The sequence below is a fragment of the Varanus komodoensis genome, unplaced genomic scaffold (assembly GCF_004798865.1).
Source record: "Varanus komodoensis strain SLA01 unplaced genomic scaffold, ASM479886v1 scaffold33, whole genome shotgun sequence".
Classification (NCBI taxonomy): domain Eukaryota; kingdom Metazoa; phylum Chordata; class Lepidosauria; order Squamata; family Varanidae; genus Varanus; species Varanus komodoensis.
Genome location: NW_025335817.1, coordinates 10042571 through 10061670, shown reverse-complemented (window position 1 = coordinate 10061670; position 19100 = coordinate 10042571). Strand labels below are relative to the sequence as shown.

The 19100-nt window shown below is 45.0% G+C and overlaps 1 protein-coding gene across 3 annotated transcripts; it reads right to left on the bottom strand.

Moving 5' to 3' along the window:
* Positions 1 to 433: 433 nt before the first annotated feature.
* On the bottom strand, positions 434 to 18196 carry MTHFS (methenyltetrahydrofolate synthetase). Of its 3 annotated transcripts, none has more exons than XM_044438916.1 (3): positions 17911 to 18196; positions 12346 to 12610; positions 434 to 930 (listed from the first exon to the last, which is right to left on the bottom strand). In XM_044438916.1, the coding sequence occupies exons 1-3, from the start codon at positions 18058 to 18060 to the stop codon at positions 698 to 700; spliced, it is 648 nt and encodes a 215-aa protein (XP_044294851.1). In that variant the 5' UTR covers positions 18061 to 18196; the 3' UTR covers positions 434 to 697. The 3 variants fall into 3 exon arrangements, with proteins under 3 accessions (XP_044294851.1, XP_044294852.1, XP_044294854.1); XM_044438917.1 differs by lacking the exon at positions 17911 to 18196 and adding an exon at positions 17556 to 17656; XM_044438919.1 differs by lacking the exon at positions 17911 to 18196 and adding an exon at positions 15769 to 15983.
* Between the last annotated feature and the right edge of the window lie 904 nt (positions 18197 to 19100).

Sequence of the window (19100 nt, the reverse complement as noted above, 5' to 3'; positions counted from 1 at the left end):
CACGGTTTGCATGCAGACAATTCCAGGTTCAGTCCTTGGCATCCCCAGTGAGTGGGGTTAGAAAAGTCTGCCAGTCAGCTCAAAGAGAGAAGGAAACTTTTTGCTCCTAGTGACTGCACGTGACGGTAGACTATGAATCAAGGACTGCGTGCCAACAGTGGCTGCTGCTGGAGTCAGCAATGTGGGGAGGGCTTGGTCTCCCTTGCATGTACACACGTGCGGAAACACACACAGGCAGAGTGTCTTCCCTGACTGACTTGGACAAGCCAACAGAGACTGAGCAGTAGGCGTGGGAGCACGCAAGCCAACAAGTGCCACTCCACCTTTTCCACCCGCTACCACTGTGCAGCTGATTAGCTCTGAAATCAGCTGAGACTACACTAACCAGCATGCTTCCCCGTGCTAATCAACAAGAACAGCACACAAAAAGATGTAGCAGAGATCAATTATATTCCAGAAAATGCAAAGTCTTTCCATTGAAACAAATAGAAGGCAAGCTTTTCCTCACATTAGATCAATGCACAGATTAAGATCATCAACTGTTGTCAAGTGTAAAAGAAAATAGAATTTATTGCACACCCAACTGAGTTTGAGGTATTGTGATCTTTGGCGGGTCATTCGCATGTGCAGGTTAATGCCATCATAACCATTTGGGGTGGATTTACATTATTTTTTTTTAAAGGCTGCTGATCAGTCATTAATCACAGTCACCATTTTCAAAGAGAATTTCGTCAACTTTCACATCACCCTTGGATACAGGGACCATGTCGCATAGTTGTTCTTTGAAAGCCAAGGCAATAGTGTACGGTTTTCCTCTGGGATGTAGCATGCACCTGCTGAGGTACGTATCATAGTACCCTTTTCCTCTTCCCAGTCGGTTGCCAGTTTTATCAAAACCAAGTCCTGGCATAAGGATTAGATCAAGACCCTCTGTTGATAAAAAAGAGAGAGAGATATATATTTCAGTTAAAATATTACTGGCTTTCCAAACCCAGATTTTCTGTCTCGTTTTCTATTGATGGAAGGTGAAATAGATGAGAGTTTGGCTCAAGATCACACAGAAAATTTCATAATGGGGTAGGGGTTTATTTATTATTCGTTATTTTCTAACATACAGTCTGCTTTTCTGCCCCCAAAAACGGTGCTTAAAGTACTGTAAGAAATACAAAGTTTAAACACAAATGGAAGATTTAAATACAAACTGTAATAAAACCAAGATTAAAGTAAATTTAGTTAAAATAGTCACGGTAACAAACAGATTATTTAGAATTGCACAGAAAGGAGAAATAAAATAGCACTGAATCCAACTGAATTCACTTCAATAACAGATCAGCTTACATACCTTATCAGATCAGGCACCAGACAAACAGACTTGGAAACTCAGGGCAACAGCAAAAAGAAAACATCCATCCCAGCTACAATCTGTTTCACCTCTTATAGAGGGACATCTAGAGAGGAGCCACCAAAGATGACCCAACCTGGTGGGGGCTTTCCACTAGGAGCAAGCTTCTTAAGGTGGCAGTCCTATGTCACCAATCTAAGTGAGGCTTCCTTCTGACCAGACATTTGCAAGATGATACAGTCAGACATTTGAGGTATCTTCTGTTCAGTTCTGATAGTGATGTGTGAGAAATTCACGCCATCGAGGTTTTTTTTTATGGACGTACCCAATTTGCACCTTCCTGACCTGAATGCAATTCGTGATTATTTCCAGGCCTGTGATGTATTCCATAAAAGGGGTGGGGGGTGTTTGACGAGAGGCGTGCATTTGAAACATGTGCAAAGGAAAATGTGTGCTTCTCAAATGCTTTAGTCAGTGAACGCCTACGTCCCAAGATGCACACATTAAAATGCACACAAGTACATTACATTGTTATGAGTTCATTCCAAAAAATGTGTACAAATTCCTGTGCAATTTAAAAGTAATCTAGAAATATATTGCAAAGTCATGCAATGATGGGATAGAATTGAGACTGACCCCAAAAAACACAATTGCAGCAAGACCAAGACTGATAGATCTATCTTTCCCTAAAATCCAACTTTCTCACCAGAATACAACTGGTCGCCGTTTCCTGTTGGTTTCTTCCATATTGCATCCAGTATCTCTGACTTTCTGCATGCTTGGGCAATACTTACAAACCCCAGTCAAATGGCAGCAGATTCACATTTTCACTTTATTGCTTTGGGTTTTCTTTCACCTTCTTTTTCTAATGCCCAAGTGGCTTCTCAGAGCAATCCCATTATACAGTGATCACACAAACTTGTAAAGAACCCTACCAAACATATTACTCACCCACCTGCTGATGCAAACCTAAATACATATTTAAGGTATGTTTCTCCTGGGGGACCCAGGACCTAGTGGAAGCATCCATTTCTACTGCATCTTAATGTCCATGGTACCTGCAGAGTTACTTAGTCTGTTGGTGGGCCAGAGTGCATTGGGAGAGCAGAAATTATTGGTGAGCAGCTCTGCATGTTGATGGCACTGGGGATCCGCTCTTATTCAGTATAGACCAGTGTGGGCAGCTTGTGCATCGTAGGCTGAAACCTCTGTAGGGACACAACACCTTCGCCAGCACAGCCAATGATGAGAAATGACAGAAATGGCAAGCCAAGGCATCTGGAAGGCCACCGGTTGCCCACCTCCAGTAGAGGCCATACTGAGCTGGATGGCATAAGGCCACAGCTGCATACGTCATCAAAGCACAACAGCACGGTGCTTTTAAAAAGCTACTTTAAAAGATCTAATTCCTTAATTAACTAAACCCCTTTCATTATTAGACTAAGATTTCTTTAACCAGACCTAGATACAGGCGCATCATTAATTTGTTGTACTTCAGGCACATTAAGGCTTTGGCCACCCGGCAAACAATCTAGATGCGGCCGTCTCTGCTGGATGCTTTCCATGCACTTCTCTTTCCCTCTCTTGACAGCAGGTGCTTCTCCCCTCCCTCTTGAACTTTTTACAGGTAAAGTTATTTTTGTGGTTGATCTATTATGCAGTCAGTAAGATGGCAATGCTATTTGTGCATTTCATAAGCAAGATTTCCCCCTTTTTCACAGAGGAAACCTCTGGAAGCTGTACAACCACTGTGGCATTTTACTACAGGCTGGTGCATACAGACTGCAGCATATCAGATAAAAGGAAAACAGGATTGATTACTGTTGGGTCCCTGGCTGGAAAACTCCTAGATTTCAACAAGCATTTGCCAATATCCTGACAAGCAGACTACTGTTGGCATGTAGTTAGTCAACTTGGGAAAATGGTGTTTACAAAGTTCTAGATGGTTTACTTAGTTACTTAAAGCACTTTAGCTCCAGTCGTTAACCAAAAAGGCTCCCAGAGCAACTCCAAGATCAATGAAAATAGAGAGGCTCTGCCCTCAGATTAAGCTCTAAAAGGCAAGGGAGGAATGTGACACAAGGAAAAAGGAATGGGGAGGAAGGAGAAAAATGCAAGCTTGTGTACTGCTAGTTATACAAGTAACTTGACACCATGCACACACAAGAGGATGGTGTCAGCAAGCTTGGAAAAAGTCCCAAGTTTGCACAAGTACAAAAAAAAAAAGCTTCCAGGAAAAAAAAAGGAACACCTAAGGTAAGGACACCTCTAAATCAGCCCAATGTGGATCGAGCATGTACAGTTATGCTGATAACTGGGGAAATGTGGAGAAAACTAGGAGGGTAGGGAAATGGAACGGAGTATCCTGAAAGAGGGCATGGCTGGTTGACCGACTGGAATGTCGGATACCAGCACACCGCACTGCAGGACTTGCAGCAACATTTACGCCCATTTCCTAACAAGGCCATTAGCAGGCACGACTGTGGCTTCCCCAACACAAAATTGCATTTGAGGGAAATTTCTGTATGGAGAAGAAAACAGTATTAAAAACAGAAATCCTGTATGTTTGAATGATGTTTTTACACTTAGGGATGGAGCAGGTTTTCTGCTGATCATCTCAGCTTTCAGAAGTTGATTCATGCCTCTGCCAGGCAGAAGAGGAGGAACTGGCTGCCATCCTGAACAGCTGCCAAGTTCAACAACAACTGACGTGCAGATTTGCTATTTCCATCCTGATACGGAGTTGGAACTGCCCCAGGGACATCTGAAGCAAATGAGCCTGTGGTGGCTGTGCAGTCCTTTGGAACGCGCCCCCATCCTCGTTTTCTAGTTTTACAGAGGCGAGAAACATCGGGATCTTTAGTCCTTCGGGAATGATGCAGCAAAAACAGGCCCAAGTAAAAAGACAAGAAATGATCTGTGTGTTTGCCATCGCTGTACCTCCTGGCTAGGAATTCCGCTAGACTTTGTGTCTATCTAGCCCCAGTATTCTCCAGCTCAATTCCATTGTGAAGAAACTTTTGGGGGCTGCATTCCCATCATGCATGGAGCCCAAGGCAGAAAAAAGCGACCCAAAAATATCAGTGGAGGAAATGTGCATCTTGTGAAGCATGTGCTCTTCCACTAAGCCCTGCTCCCTTCAAATATCAAGGCCATGATTAAGCCTTGCAGCTTTCTTAAAAACAAAAAATCAAGTTTCTAGACCTGGTGACTGCAGCAAAAGGATTTAAATGATTAAGCCAGAGGGAGCCCTTGCAACACTAAAATTGTGGACCAGAAGCTTTTCAATGTGCAGCTCAAACATGGCTGGGGAGAACATTTAAATAAATGAACCATTCCACTAGAAGGGCTGCCACATATAAATGATAGGGGCACGTACTTCTTTCTGCCCCATGAAAGAGCTCAGAAGTGGCTCCTGTATGGCCCATGCAGAAGGAAGGGAAGAGAATCTCGTGTCCCTCAGCCAGAGTAGGTTCTCATCCTGAAAACATGCACTACGAAGAGGAACCAAACTGAGGCCGCCTGAAAAGCCACAGGAAGTAGCACATGGGTGATCTGCGGGTGCAGCAGCCTTTGCCCTACCAGAGGCTCCCCACTGCACAGGCGAAAGGCACCATCGGCATAGAGGTTTCCCTAGTAGTGGAGGGTGCGGGGGGAGGGGTGCTGGAGGCATCAGCAGGGTGAGGCAAACATGTCTGTTTTGCTTTCCCTTCTGCTTAGATTTTTAAAATCTCAAATGTTTTCTCTCTCCTGTAGGAAGAATTTTGCAAACATTGTTGAATTCAGATCCAACAGAACTGAGTGCACATTCTGCTCCTCTGCACCAGCCCTATTTAATACCGCAGCGATTCCCTGCATGGATAGGACCATGTGGCACGTACCTGAATCAAAATTCTCACCCATCTCTGGTCATGCACAGGAGTGTTTCAGAGGCAGATACAAAAACAGGATGGTGACCGCCAAGAAAAGCAGAAAGCGCTGAAAGGGTTCTGGAAATTACTGCCAAATTTGGCTGTAATTTTGAACTTTTAGCTCAGCTTTAGCATGAATTATGAGGCTCCAGAACGATGATACACAGCCTCCCCCTGCCCTGCCCCCTGGAGATCTTGGTGTGAGAAGAACGTCACACATTAATCAGACACCTGAAAACTCAGGTTTGGAGAATGTCATCTTTGTGATATGTCAACTGATGTTATAAAGAGCAAGGGCTATGCATGGATACAACCAATTCCCAAAGCCCTGTCATTCTGTCCCCACCCCAAATCAAGAATAGGCAATTCCTTCCCTTCCTCTACTCATTGCAGTGCAAGGGATGAAGCAAAACAGTTCTGGGCACCACAGATAGGCAGACAAGCTGGAAAGGGCTCAGGGGAGGTGACAAGGATGATCTGGGGACTCGAAACAGAGCCCCATGAGGAGAGATTGAGAGAACTGGGCATGTCTAGAAGAGAAGACCGAGGGAGGCTATGATAGCGCTTCACAAGGACTTGAAAAGTTGTCATACAGAGGAAGGACAGGATCTTTCTCAATTATCCCACAGTGCAGGACATGGAATAATAGGCTCTGGTTACAGGAAGCAGGTTCCGGCTAGAGAGCAGGAAGAACTTCTTGACTGCTGTGAGCTCTTCCACTCAAGAGGCATTGGAGAGGCAGCTGGACAGCTCTCTGAGCGGGATGGTTCGACTTGGAGGCCAGCATGAGCAGGGGGTTGGACTGATGGCACTCTGGTCCCTTCCCACTCTATGATTCTATGTGCCCATCACCACAGCTGCAAGGATATGAACACAGAAGCCTCCAGCCTTGCTCACATGCACATGTGCAGAAACACAGGTTCTCCCTCTAAGCCTGCTAGCCTTGAAGGTGCTGTGGCACTCTTGGGTTTGCACTTCTCTGGATGCTACGTAGTAATAGGATGGCCGTTTGAAATGCATCCCTCAAACTCCGCACCATGGAATTTGATACACCTGCAAAGGAAAAGAGGCAGGAAACACGAACTCTGTCCCTCTCTTCCGGCTTCATCCAACCTTTTTCAGTGTCTCAAGTCTGAAGTCAGTTGTTTCCCCCCACTTAATTATTTCAGGCTTCTGGCTGTAGGAGCTGCAATTCATTTGTATATTGGTACCAGTGCAGCTGGATAGGTGCTGTAGGTGTAATCACTGCCAGGGCGCTCAAAGCTCAAGCTCTGCCAAAGCTTTCATGGCTATCCGATTCATGCACACAGAGAAAGAAACATGAATTCTTCGTCAAACTGGAGTGGCGCCCAGATCTGCGATTCCCTAGCTGAGCATTAACCAAAACTCCAATACATGCCCAGTCACTGATCTTATCAGTAATTCGATTTAGGACAAAATAGGTATCGTGATACATTGCTGGCCACAGTGAAAGTCACGGCTATATTTACAGGCTTTTCCCTATGTCTCTCAATAACAGCCTTTCCTCAAACCATCAAGGTCAGGAATGCTGGGCGTTGTAGTCAAAGCTATCCATAGAGTGCCATGTGGTCTATAGCATCTAGGACAAGGGTCTTGGATCTTTGGGACATGGCCCCATCCTGGCCTGTTTGCGGTTTTCAAACTGGCCCCACACCTTTCCCCCCAGTGTTGGTTTTTGGGTGATTTCCCAGCATTTGTCCCATTGTCCCAATGTCTCTCCTAAATCACTGGCAGGAAGAACTGTAAGCTGAAGTTCACTCTTCCACTGATACGCTCAACCCATATTCAGCCCTTGAGCATGGACTGGTGTGATATCTGAACGCAGACATACAGTGCCATGCCCCAAAAGGTCCAACGACTGGTGTGTCCCCCCACCTCTCTCTCTCTCTCTCTCTCTCTCTCTATATATATATATATATATATATATATATATATATATATTAACACACACACACACATATATATATATATAGAGAGAGAGAGATTGAGTGCATCACTGTAGTAATCCTTCCTTACATGAGAAATGAAAATGGGTAAGGGAAAGGAAATCTGCTGCTATAAGAACTTGTAGAATGTCAAGTTACACATAAAAAACTTTATCAAGCAAAATAGAAATAATGGTGTGAAAAACAATTCTATTTGGGGGAAGCTTAGTTACAAATGCAGCTATTTAACTCATTTCAGAGGGCATCCATTTATAAACATGAGATGAAGCACACAGACAAGACAGACAGACAGACAGGGAAGTTGCGTAATGAAGGAAGGAAGGAAGTTATGTAATAAAGTAATAAAGTATAAAGAAATGGGTTCCTCGCAAACAAAGAAAAATTTTCATGTATGTATATTTATTTATTTATTTATTTTCCGATTTGTATCCTGCCTTTTTCCTACAAAGGGCTCAAGGCAGCTTACATCATTCTCCTCCTCCATCTTATCCCCACAACAACAACCCTGTGAGGTAGGTTGGGCTGAGAGTCTGTGACTGGCCCAAGGTCACCCAGTTGGCTCCATGGCTGAGCGGGGACTCGAACCCAGATCGTCTGAGTCCCAGTCCCATGCTCTTAACCACTGCACCACACTGGCTCTGGTATATATTGATTAGGGGCATATACAATTCATAAAAATGTATGTTTCCTTTCATGAAAACCTTCTGTTTTCTAAAGTTCATGGAAGTGAACATTCAGAATTAAATGCTGTGCATTTTGACATATCTATTATGATAAGAGGAATGAATTTAGCATTCTTACACTTACGGGAATAAATACCTTCTTTCTATGCTTTTGACCATTAAGTCCTATTTCTGACATCCTATACTTTTATAGTCACTGGAGGAGCTACACAATTCAGCAGAAGTTCTGCTACACTGGCAGATGTAACATCACCTTGGATAACATTTTTTTTTAATGGGTGGTGGATGGAAGTCGCTTTTAATAGTCCAAAGTGGTTCAGTCAATTTATCTTTAGGCTGCAAGATTAGATCCTCTTATCTGAGAGAAAACCCAACTGAATTCAGTGGGAATTACTTCTGAGTAAGTATGCCTAGGATTGTAGTGTGAATTATTGCTCCAGTACTGCGCCTCACAATTCCTCAGCTGCAGAGAAATCAATAAGCCAGCAACCAGCCATCCGTAATAAAAATTGTCTTCAGACAACCAAGCCAGGAAATTTTATAAACACAGTTTCTTTTTTCCTCTGTTTAAGCTTCACAAATTAATAACACATGTATGTATAGATAAATGAGCTAGTACGGAATTTTGTCAACTAGTAGATTTGTGGGCTTATATGCAAGATAGATATTTATTTATTTCAAGCATGCATATCTATCTACTTTTCTGCTAAAACAACTCCCCCCATGAAAATGTCAAGGTGGCTCACAGAAACAAAATGAAATCCTGACAAAATCCTACAGTATAACAGAAAAGAAGCAATAGAAGAGATCATATCAGCCATCAAACGCTTGAGACTAAAACCATTGTAACCATGAGCCTCTACACTGCTTTTATACAGAGCAGGGCCTTAATGTTTTCATCCCTGGTCCCTCCACATGGTCTGATGATACAAAGCAACAACTGTGATGAAGTTAAGCAGGTTAGAATCTTCCTGGGGACATCATGTACATCCCTTTAGCTCAGTCATGGAAGACTGGAGGGACTGTCTGTCTGTCCATCCACACTACAGCATTAAAGCCATGAGGCCATGTGAGACTTGCTGTGTGTCCCCAATCAGACTTCTACCCCTCTTCCAAGCAAATCTCCCCCTTTTCCTAGCTAAATGCCTTCATTATGTTACAATGCAATAGACCAGCTAGGCTGGCTTTGTAGCACAAAGAGTATTGCAGAAGTCAACAATAGAAGAAACATGAAAAGGTAGAATACTGGCCATTAGGGGGAAATGCAGCTTAATGGTATCAAGTTGATTCTACATAGAACACTGCTCCTCCTTTGCAGACCAAAAGGAGTGGGCTCCCCTTTGGGATGGATCCTGCTGCTTATGAGCCAGTCTCCTGGAACACTGGGAATACCGCATCTTAAGAGATCTGAGCCTCACCTCCACTTCTTAGTCCTACTAGACCAGTGGTGGCGAACCTATGGCACATGTGCCACAGCAGGCACGCAGAGCCCTCTCTGTCGGCACGTGAGTCAAGTCGCCCCAGCATCTCCCCAGCGGCCGAGCAATGGATAACAGAGCACATAGGAGCCATGCACATGCTTGGAAAGGAGAAGCAGCGCCTGGCGATGACATCATGAGCCGCGATTCATCAGCTGCAACTCGTCTGAGCTTTCACATGGCTGGTCAGTGCGCTGCCAAGGATATATATATTTGCTTGGACTGGCTGTGAGTTGTTTTTTCTAAACTAAAACATCAGTTTTCAGGTTTTATTGCAGTGTTGGCACTTTGTGATAAATAAGTGGGTTTTGGGTTGCAGTTTGGGCACTCGGTCTCTAAAAGGTTTGCCATCACTGTACTAGGGCATCTTTCCAGAGAGACTTTTGCATGATGGCTGGTCTGAGAGGTAACTTTGATGGAACTTGGCAGTTACTAAGCTAAGAAAGACTAAGCTCCCCCCGCCCTTTGTTTTTTGGCCTGCTTGGCTTCCCCATGAGAATACTAATGTTCTGCTAGACCCAAATCCCTTCGTGCTCCATATATTGAAGGGCCACGGCTCATTGTCTTTGAGCAGAAGTTCATTCCAAACTTCAAATCCTTTCATTAAAAAAACAAATTACATTAAGAGCTAAGCCTTGATTTTCAATTTTGTCTTTTTATGACTGGCGTAAAAAAAATTAAATTAATCTCACGCTTGGATATATATTGTACTGAAAGTTTTAATCAACCCTCTCTGAAGGGAAGAAAAATCAAATAGTCCTAGCAATCACTTTACAATCTTGTTCGAAGCATTTTCTGTTTTCCCATTATGTAGTTATATTTAACACTGTGCCGCTCCCAATGCTTGTACTCCATCTATTTGTCACTTGGCACATATCTTATTTAAATCCTTCGACAGCACCGTCACCATGTTATTTACTGTGCAGGAGAATTTTCCAGGGCTACTAAGAACAGTTATGAACTGAACGCTCCCATGGAATGGAAGTCTGGTATGATTAACACTGCTCTCTCATTATCTCCTCAAGTGTACTTATGCAATTAATTAATTCATCCCACCACCACAGTTAGAATTGTAGAAGTACCCCATTCTCCTCAGCTGACTTGCCATTTCTAAACTCCCGTAAGTGCTCCCTATATAACCAGGAGGGATTTCCTGGTGGGGAGGAGGGCACTCAACAGTATGAGCGTCATTCAGCTACCGACAGAAACAGACATTGCCATGTGTCCCAACCACAATAACACCCAGGTTTGGGGTGGATCCAAAAGGTAGATCTGGATCTATCGGCAGATCTGTTGTGCCAAAAGATCAGCAAGGAGTTTTGACCTCTAGTTTTATCTCTCAGCAGCCCCAGCAAATAGGCTCAGCTGAGAGTAAGTCATCCTGTGAGACTGATGGCTACGTGGGAATTTATACCTGTATATCCAGTGTCATATTTATTTATTTAAAGTTTTTGTATGCCATCCCCTTGCTATATAACCTCATACTCCCAACACTCTAACCAAGCCTCCATCAACCTGGTACCACCCAGATGTTTTGGGCTATGACTCCTGCATCCTTGACCATTAATCATGTTAGCTGGGGCTGATAGGAGTTGAAGGCTTGAAAAATCTGGAGAACATCAGGCTGGGGAAGGCAACTCCAACTAGAAGGTATCTGGCATCAAACAAAGGGTGGCTATTCAGAACACAATCCTCTATTTGAAGCCATCCCCTGTTGGAAAGGTTGGCTGGTCCAAGTCCAGTTTAAAGTTAAAGAACTAGAAGCTAGAAACGAAGAGAGCTGGTGCCATGAAAAGCCCAGCCACAGTTGGCCTGAGAGGCCATAGAAGACCTAACAGCAGGTATAAAAGTCAAAAAAAGAGAAGACATGAACTGCAGAATAAAGTAGGAGGGGAGCAACTCAGGAGAGAAGATATTCTCATGCACCTAAAAGAGACTAGAAGGTTATTTCATTTCTCAAGAGCCATTCATTTTTTCCAAGTATACAGTGAAAAACTTAATGGATACTTGCTTGCTCTGTAGTTTAAAACAGAGGGAGCATCAGTAACTTTTTTCAGAATATACACAGAAATACAAGCAAACCTTGGGAAAAGAAATACGGTTCCAAAATGCATAGAGCTTATTAACGCTTCTTCAACCATTAACAAATATTGGTGCCTAAGGTCAATAATGGATGAGGGAAAACAAATTTCAGTTTACTCTTGCAAGCCAGAAGTACTTCTGTTTAAATAGGGGGAGAAATGGGGATTTAACCTGTGATGAATGGGGTTACACACGCCTTAAGACTCAGGTTCACTGTCTGAATCTACCTTTGGGCTCGGCTTTAAACCTAGCTGCTTAGCTTTTGGTGGGTTATGGGAGTGTGTTTGCACAACTGAGACTAGAAGGTCACCTGTATTCATCCCATAGATGTAATGATCGGGCAGTAATCATGTCCCCTTTGACTACCATAATGTGCTCTACTTGTGTCTCCCTTTGAAAACAATTCAGATACTTCAGCTGGTGCAGAATGCTGCCACCAAACTGTTGATCGGGGCAGGTAACACAGAGCACACCACCCCCTTGTTACAGCAGCTGGTCAGTTTCCAGGCAGAGTTCCACATACTAGTTCTGGCCTAAAAAGTCTTATACAGACTGCAACCAGGATACATGAAAAACCACCTTCTTTCACACCAACCGTTTTGGAGAGGCCCATCTGTTGGCACAATTACCTTCCCAGAAACATGGTGGCAACACGAGAACAGCCTCCTTGGTGGCCACTGCCTGGCTGTGGAACTTGGCTCCCATGTTATTTGGACTAACACTGGATACATCCTACTGTCAGTCTTTCTAAATTGGTGTCTGCATCAGTCCATTAGCATATACAAATTACTGCCCTTGCTTGGAGTGATGCATTTTCCGTTTTTGGGTGACACACAGGTGGCCACCTGAATCCAGGTACCGTCGTGCACAGCCCACACTCACCTGGTGCAGACAAGGCTTCTTCCCTGACATCATTCTCAGCAGGCTGATGGATGTTCCAGGGAGTCAGCGGGAGGCAGGCAATTTCTTCATAGGAGGCCAACTTCACCATGTCCATGTGGTTGCCTCCAGGCTTGTACCGTGGAATGAAGCATTCTTTGCCTTGCTGAAAAATGTCCTTAATGATTTCATCTGTCTGGACTTCATCTGGCATGCTCAGGAAAACTGCAATGCGCTGGGATGCAAGGAACTGAGAATGCCCCATCACCTGGTATGTGTTTTTTATGAGGTGGGGCGGGGGGGGGGGGGAGAGAGTTTGTGATCAGAATGTATGAAAATGAAAAAGAACACAGCATTTGTTTCAAACCCACCTTCTCCACACTGGCTGCTAAAAAATACAAGGTTCTTTTTCTGGTTTGGCTTCTTGGTTGCCTTGTTTGACTTACAATTCATTACAAGTTGGAAAAAATAGGATATAGGCATATTCCAGTTAATAAATGTTCCTGCTGCTGAAGATTTATCTCTCTCTCACTTTATTACAGAAAAGTGCAACCTGCTCTTCTTTCAAGGAGCTGAAAACAAGGGAGTTTTCTTTCCCAGTTGGCTTCCCAAGCAGGTATGCAGATCTTTTTAATTTCAGGCCCTTTTCTAGTTTCTGGTTCAAAACAACACAACACAACATTTATGTACATCTGAGGCTGAAAACCTGTCACTGGAGCCTACTAGTTTTGTACTTCTAGCTCCCTGCAAATCCCAGCTTGATAAACTGAAAGTCAAGTTTGGGGATATGAATTTTCTCTTCTCCCCCACCTGCTCCAGATTAATTTCTTCTTCCCTTTAATCATGGCTTCACATTGTACATAAACCTAGTGATGGAGAGCTTTTCTACAGCTTCCCTTTCCTGATTTTCTACTACATTATGTCTAGGTGATGCTCTGCTATAGTGGACTAGTGCAACAGCACAAGTAAGAAAATACCAGAAATACTAGTGTATTTGGTCATTCTAAGCATAGCCTAGGAAAACACTCTTTGAAAACAGAAGCAAAACCAGAGGATCAGAACTCATAAACAATTGTGAGAAATCAGGAATGTGAGAAATCAGGAATGAGAAATCAGATATTTCCTAATCTACACAAGGAAATATCTTGTGTAGAAAAGTGCTCGGTAACCTGACTTCACAAATGTACTTCAAATCATGATTATAGTCTCTGGTTTACAAGGGCTCCGTACTTTTCATCAGGGCATCCATCCATGGCTGACCTCAGAAAGATAGCATGGGAAATCGTTCCAGAAAGGGAAAGAGTGTAAGCCCTGAAGGCCTTCTCGTGATCTGCATGTCATGGCTTGGAAATGAGGGGGCCTGCCTAGGACCACTGTAAGCTAGAGGCTAGTACCATGAGTGCCTTGGATGCCACCCAAAATTTCCTTCCCCACAGAGCTTCAGTACCAGGCAGTGGTCAATTCTAACATGCATGTTTGAATCAGTTTGCATCTAAATTAAATGTACTCCGAAACCAAGTAACCAAAAGTCCCAGAAAATACAGAGCACTTCTGGAATGGCGGAAGACACATGCAGTGGAAACTTCCACAGCCATGCAGCCACTGTGAATCACACTGAAAACTGTGCCAAAGATTGCAAAACAAAAAGGTTCTTGCTGTTTTGGATCAGCGAATGAGTATTAGTGCAGAATCAGAGCATGCAAACCAGCAGGATTCCAAGCACTGAAGCAAATGTTAAGCAAGAAAAGCCATACAAAAACTAATTAAACACCACTGGGGAGGTCAAAGCATTCTACAGTTTTGTTTTGTTTTTTAAATTTCAAACTATGTACTTAAACCATGGTGTTCAAAATCACAATTCTCCCCTCCATCACTGTTCAGTTTCCCAGCTTTTCAATACATGGATACTTTTCTGACACATTTTTCCAAAAACTACAGTCTCCTGTTCTTTTCACAGACACATCTTGCTAAATGTGTGGAACCCAGGTGGGGAAGTCTTCCCTTCTCAAGGCTGAACATGCCCAGTTCTCTGTCTCTTCTCATAGGGCAGTGTTTCCAAACCCTGGATCATTTTGTCACCCTCTTCTGGACCCTTTCTAATTTACCGGCATCTTTCTTAAATCTTGGTGCCCAGAATTGGAAACAGAATTCCAGGTGAGGTCTGACTAGTGAGGAGTATAGAGGAACTACTACTTCTCCTGATTTGAAGTTAATACTTCTGTTAATGCATCCCAAAATAGCATTTGCTCTTTCGGCAGCTGCATCACATTGTTGGCTCATGTTTAGCCTATTGTCTACAATTACTTTGAGATCTTTTTCTTTTTCACTTCTGTTGAGCCACATATTCTCCATCTTGTATCAATGCACTTGGGTTTCTTTTTCCTAGCTGGAAGACTTGGCACTTGTCCTTATTGAATCTCATTCTGTTGCTTTCAGCCCAGTGTTCAAGTTTATCAAGATCACCCTGGATCTTCGTTCTGTCTTCTAGGGTGTTTGCTATTCCACCCAGTTTTGTATCATCTGCAAATCTGATTATCTTTCCTGTTCTAGTGAGCTAGTGAGGTGGCTGCTTGTGCCTGTCCCACACACCTCTGAGATCCAGGAAAGTTCCTTCCTGTACTCACCTAATCTCCAACACCAGAAGAGGGCAACTTGGGGTCCTCCAGATAGCCTACAGCTCTTATAAGCCCTAGCCAGCTTAGCCAATAGTGAGGAAGGATGTGAGTCGTAGGCCAACAACTGGAGTGCTGCAGGTAGCACACCTCTGGAGTTCACAAACCTTAGGAAGCCAGGTGCCCTATACCACCAAGGGGCAGCAGCACAATGGTAAAGTGATGTCGAGATAAACAAAAGATGTGAACACTATCTCTGCACTGAATATGTCAGGAATGAATTTTTGACACTTTCCAACAAAACAACACAACAATTATTGCACATTTAAAAAGACTATGATACTTAAAACAACAGCAACAACAGATATGGTAAACAAGAAATAGGAACGTTTGATATGTGTTTTGGAGGGTGTCATTTACCATATTATGACCTTGCAAGTCACTGGCCTGTACACAATCATAGAAGAGAAACTACTACTGGAAATTCTTCCCTTGTATTTACATAAGGCTGCTGAGTTCCAAGAACTGGTGTTTTTGGCTCCATGAACCGAAATTTACTCTCCTAGCCGCAAATTTGAGCAGGAACTGTGTGGGGGTGGGTTGTAGTTATTTTTTAGAGACTTGTGGGTGGGAAATTTGGGTCAGAGGATGCTAGTGTACAGCCCCAGCAATGATCTCACCCTTTCTCCCATGATTCTTTTCTAGGGGTCGTGACCCATTTGCAGCTTGAAACCATAGCTGGAAAGGTGGTGGATTAGTTCAGAAACATTTGTTCCCCTAATACAAATTAAGACAACCCCGCAGACATAGATACCTTAACCTCTGAACTCCTGAACACATAGGAGAGCTAGGGCGGAGGGTCCATCATCCCCTCCTCTTAAGCCTTTTCTTGTTTTGTTCCGCTGGCACTCTCGGTGCTCTGTGGCTGCTGAAGGACATCAGGCATGTTCAGCCCTCTTCAGACTATTTGTAGACCTTTTTAAAAAAATACCACAAACTAATCTTTGTCTGCACACTTGGGGAATCCCCCGAAGTTCCTAATATATGCCCAGCCGCCCCCTGAAAGAAGTTAGGAGGGTGGTTACTCCCCAGAGAGGTCCGCCTGGCGCCGTCGTTATTTGCTTTTCGGCGCCAGGCGAAGACCTTTTTATTTAAGCAGCATTTTAAATGTTAATATTATTGAATTTTATCTGGACAGGGCGGCTTATTTTATATTGTATATTTGTATTTTATTTTAATGTATATATTTTAAAATGTTATTTATGATGTTTTAATTTATTGTTGTAAGCCGCCCCGAGGCTTCGGCGAATGGGGCGGCATAAAAATGTTTTAATAAATAAATAAATAAATATGCCTCATTTCACTGCCCAGCTAATTGCCACAAAACCTGCAAATCTGCTATTCAAAAGAACAAGATGTTGCAGTTTTGAGTTCTAGTTCCAGACACGTCATTCTGTTCTTCCACACCACAGCAGTCATTTAGTATTCCACAGCCACTGATTTGGGTTTTCCACAGCGTTATGGCTTCCTCCCTTTATGTTTGTTTTTTTCCCCACATTTTAACAAATTTTCTGTGACATGCTTGAGTGGCTGGGTCTTGGCTACATAGATAATAGCACCTTCAGATATAGGAGTGAATTATAGTAAACGTTTATGACCTAACTAATTCTTCCTCACAGCTTACTTATTAGATTTATATTCTGCCTTTTTCTTTTTTTAAAGAACTCAAAGTGGCTTACATTATTCTCCTCTGGCTACCCTCCATCTTATCCCCACAACAACAACCCTGTGGTGGAGGTTGGGCTGAGAATCTGTGACTGGCCCCAAGTCACCCAGTTGGCTCCATGGCTAAGCGGGGACGAGAACCCAGACTGACTGAGTCCCAGTCCCACACTCTTAACCACTACGCCACACTCACTTCACTGATTATTCTTTTGGAGGCTACTTTACAGCACCATTTTAGAATGCTGATGGCAGAAGAAAAGGAAGGCCACCTAGGAGATGGATTGGCTCTTAGGAAGCCACAGCCTTGAGCTTAGAACAGCTAAGCAGGGAAGTCACGGGTAGAACATTTTGGAGGGCTTTGGGGTATCCACAAGAGGGAGATGACTTGACAGCACAAAAGAAATGCAGGGGAAAACCAGTCTCCACCTTTGAAAGGGGGAGAGAGAAGTGAGAGGGAGCACTGAAGAGAACGCCATTATGCTGCCTCATTCAAGTTCAAAACTTTGTGTCATTTATGTTCCCCCTGGAAGGGGTAGCGTGTAAATAAAGAGGAGGTGGCCTTTCCGCATCCACCGAATTCTTTCCCGGAACCGCTTACTCGTTCCAGCTCATTTCCCTGCCTTTCTGCACGGCGTAGAGAGCGGGGGAGAGAAGCGAGGTGGCGCAACGGCTGCAGACCCGTTTACGAGCCTCCGAGTGGCGGACGAGCAGTCTGCTTCAGGCCCCATCCCGCTTTCCCTCCTCCCTTCCCAAGGGTAAGACTATTGCCACGCTCCCATAGGAGCGGCAGCGCGCCCCACGAGCTCGTGGGCAAAGGGGGCGTCCCTAGCCCCTCTCCGCCACCCACGCGTGCCCCGGGAACCGGGCGTCACCGACCTCACTTCCGCACGCCGAAATCCCCTGACGTCACCAGCGGCGCTCAAGGGCCCGGGGGCCTCCCGGGTGGAAGTGGCGGGCTGCGCCTGGCGGGGCCGGGAGTGCGCGGGCGGCCTTCGGTCTCTGCGCCTCGCCGAGTCCCGCGGGGAATTTCGCTGGCAGCAGGCCTTGGCTCGGGGGTGGCAGGGAGGGGCCCTGGGGAGGCCCGAAGGAAGCCCGGCGAGACCTCCGCAGCCCCTCGAGCGGGGATTCCCGGGCGGGAGGCCGGGCGGCGGCCGCGCTGGAGCCGCGGCTGCCGCCCAGAAACAACGAGACAGCGGGGGCGTCGCTCGCCCGCCCCCGGCCGCCCACTCACCCTAGCGCGCAGCATGCGCGACTGGCGCAGCTTCTCCGCCTCGCTCAGCGCTTTCAGGCGCTGCTTGAGCTCCGCTCGCAGGGCTCGCTTGGCAGTGTGCAGGGCGGCCATGCTGCCCTGGAGCTCCGCGCCCGCCCCGCAGCTCTCCATGCGCACGGGCGCGCCGGGTCCACCTCCTCGGAAAGGCGCCTTGGCTCCGTCCGTGACGCGTACGGAGCGGGGCGGCTGCGGGGACCTGAGCCCGAGCGGGCGCTCGTCCTCCGCCGCCGCGAACTGGCCCCTTGCCTCCCTCAGCCTCGGGGAAAGAGGAGAGATGCCAGAGCAGAGGACGACCCTCCCCTCTCCCCCGAAGGCCAAGGACAACTTGGTTATTTATTTCCTGACATCGTTTGATCCATCGATGGGCAGTTTGTGTGCCTTTTGTCAGGAAGGCTTTCCGGGCCGCTGAGGACAAATATAGCAATGAAGCAAGACAAATAGCAGGAAAAAACTCCCGCAGAAAGTAGTTTCTGCTGGTAAAATTCAGCAGAATTGGTAAAATGAGACCCGCATTTAGCAAAGGACTGCTCTGGCTCCAAAATGACTTCTTTCCGTTTAAAGGAATGTCCCGGGAAGTTTCCATACAAATATTAAAACCAATGCAATACTTTAGTGTAGCTTAGGATGCAATCCTATACATGATCAGAACAAGCATAGGATTCAGGCTTTAGTGCTTAAAAGTCTTAGACTTGGGGGAACTGGGTTTGAGTCCCAGCTCAGCCACAGAGTTCATTGGGTGGTTCAGGCTTATTGCTGACTCTCAGCCTAATCGACCGCACACGGTCTTCACAAACTAGAGAAGAGTACAAATAAATAATTGGAATCATGAAATGATTCTCGGATGGGAGAGGGGGCAGCAAGAGCAGCAGCACACAGACATTAAAAGGAGAGGAAACATACCTACTGACTGTAATGATCAAAACTTGATAAAAGGCCTTGAAAAATACTTCCACAAAACAAGGCACCTCAAATAAGGGGCTGTTGCATGCACTTAGTATATTGTTTTCCCTGCCTTCCTTGAAAGCATATGGCTCTTTTTGGCACCATGTAATAGCTCAGGCTGAGAGACAGAAGCTGGGTTTATAATTCACGACAAGCAACCCTGCTTGGTTGCCGGTGGTTCACGGTTTTTTACCTTGATGGGAAGCCCC

What these genes read in the sequence shown, in the direction of transcription:
- MTHFS (XM_044438916.1), bottom strand. Translation starts at nt 18,060, where the DNA reads ATGGAGAGCTGCGGGGCGGGCGCGGAGCTCCAGGGCAGCATGGCCGCC. An exon ending in CGCGCATGCTGCGCGCTAGG is followed by an intron (nt 12,611 to 17,910) that starts GTGAGTGGGCGG and finishes AACACATACCAG; the next exon opens with GTGATGGGGCATTCTCAGTT. An exon ending in AGAAGCCTTGTCTGCACCAG is followed by an intron (nt 931 to 12,345) that starts GTGAGTGTGGGC and finishes TTTTATCAACAG; the next exon opens with AGGGTCTTGATCTAATCCTT.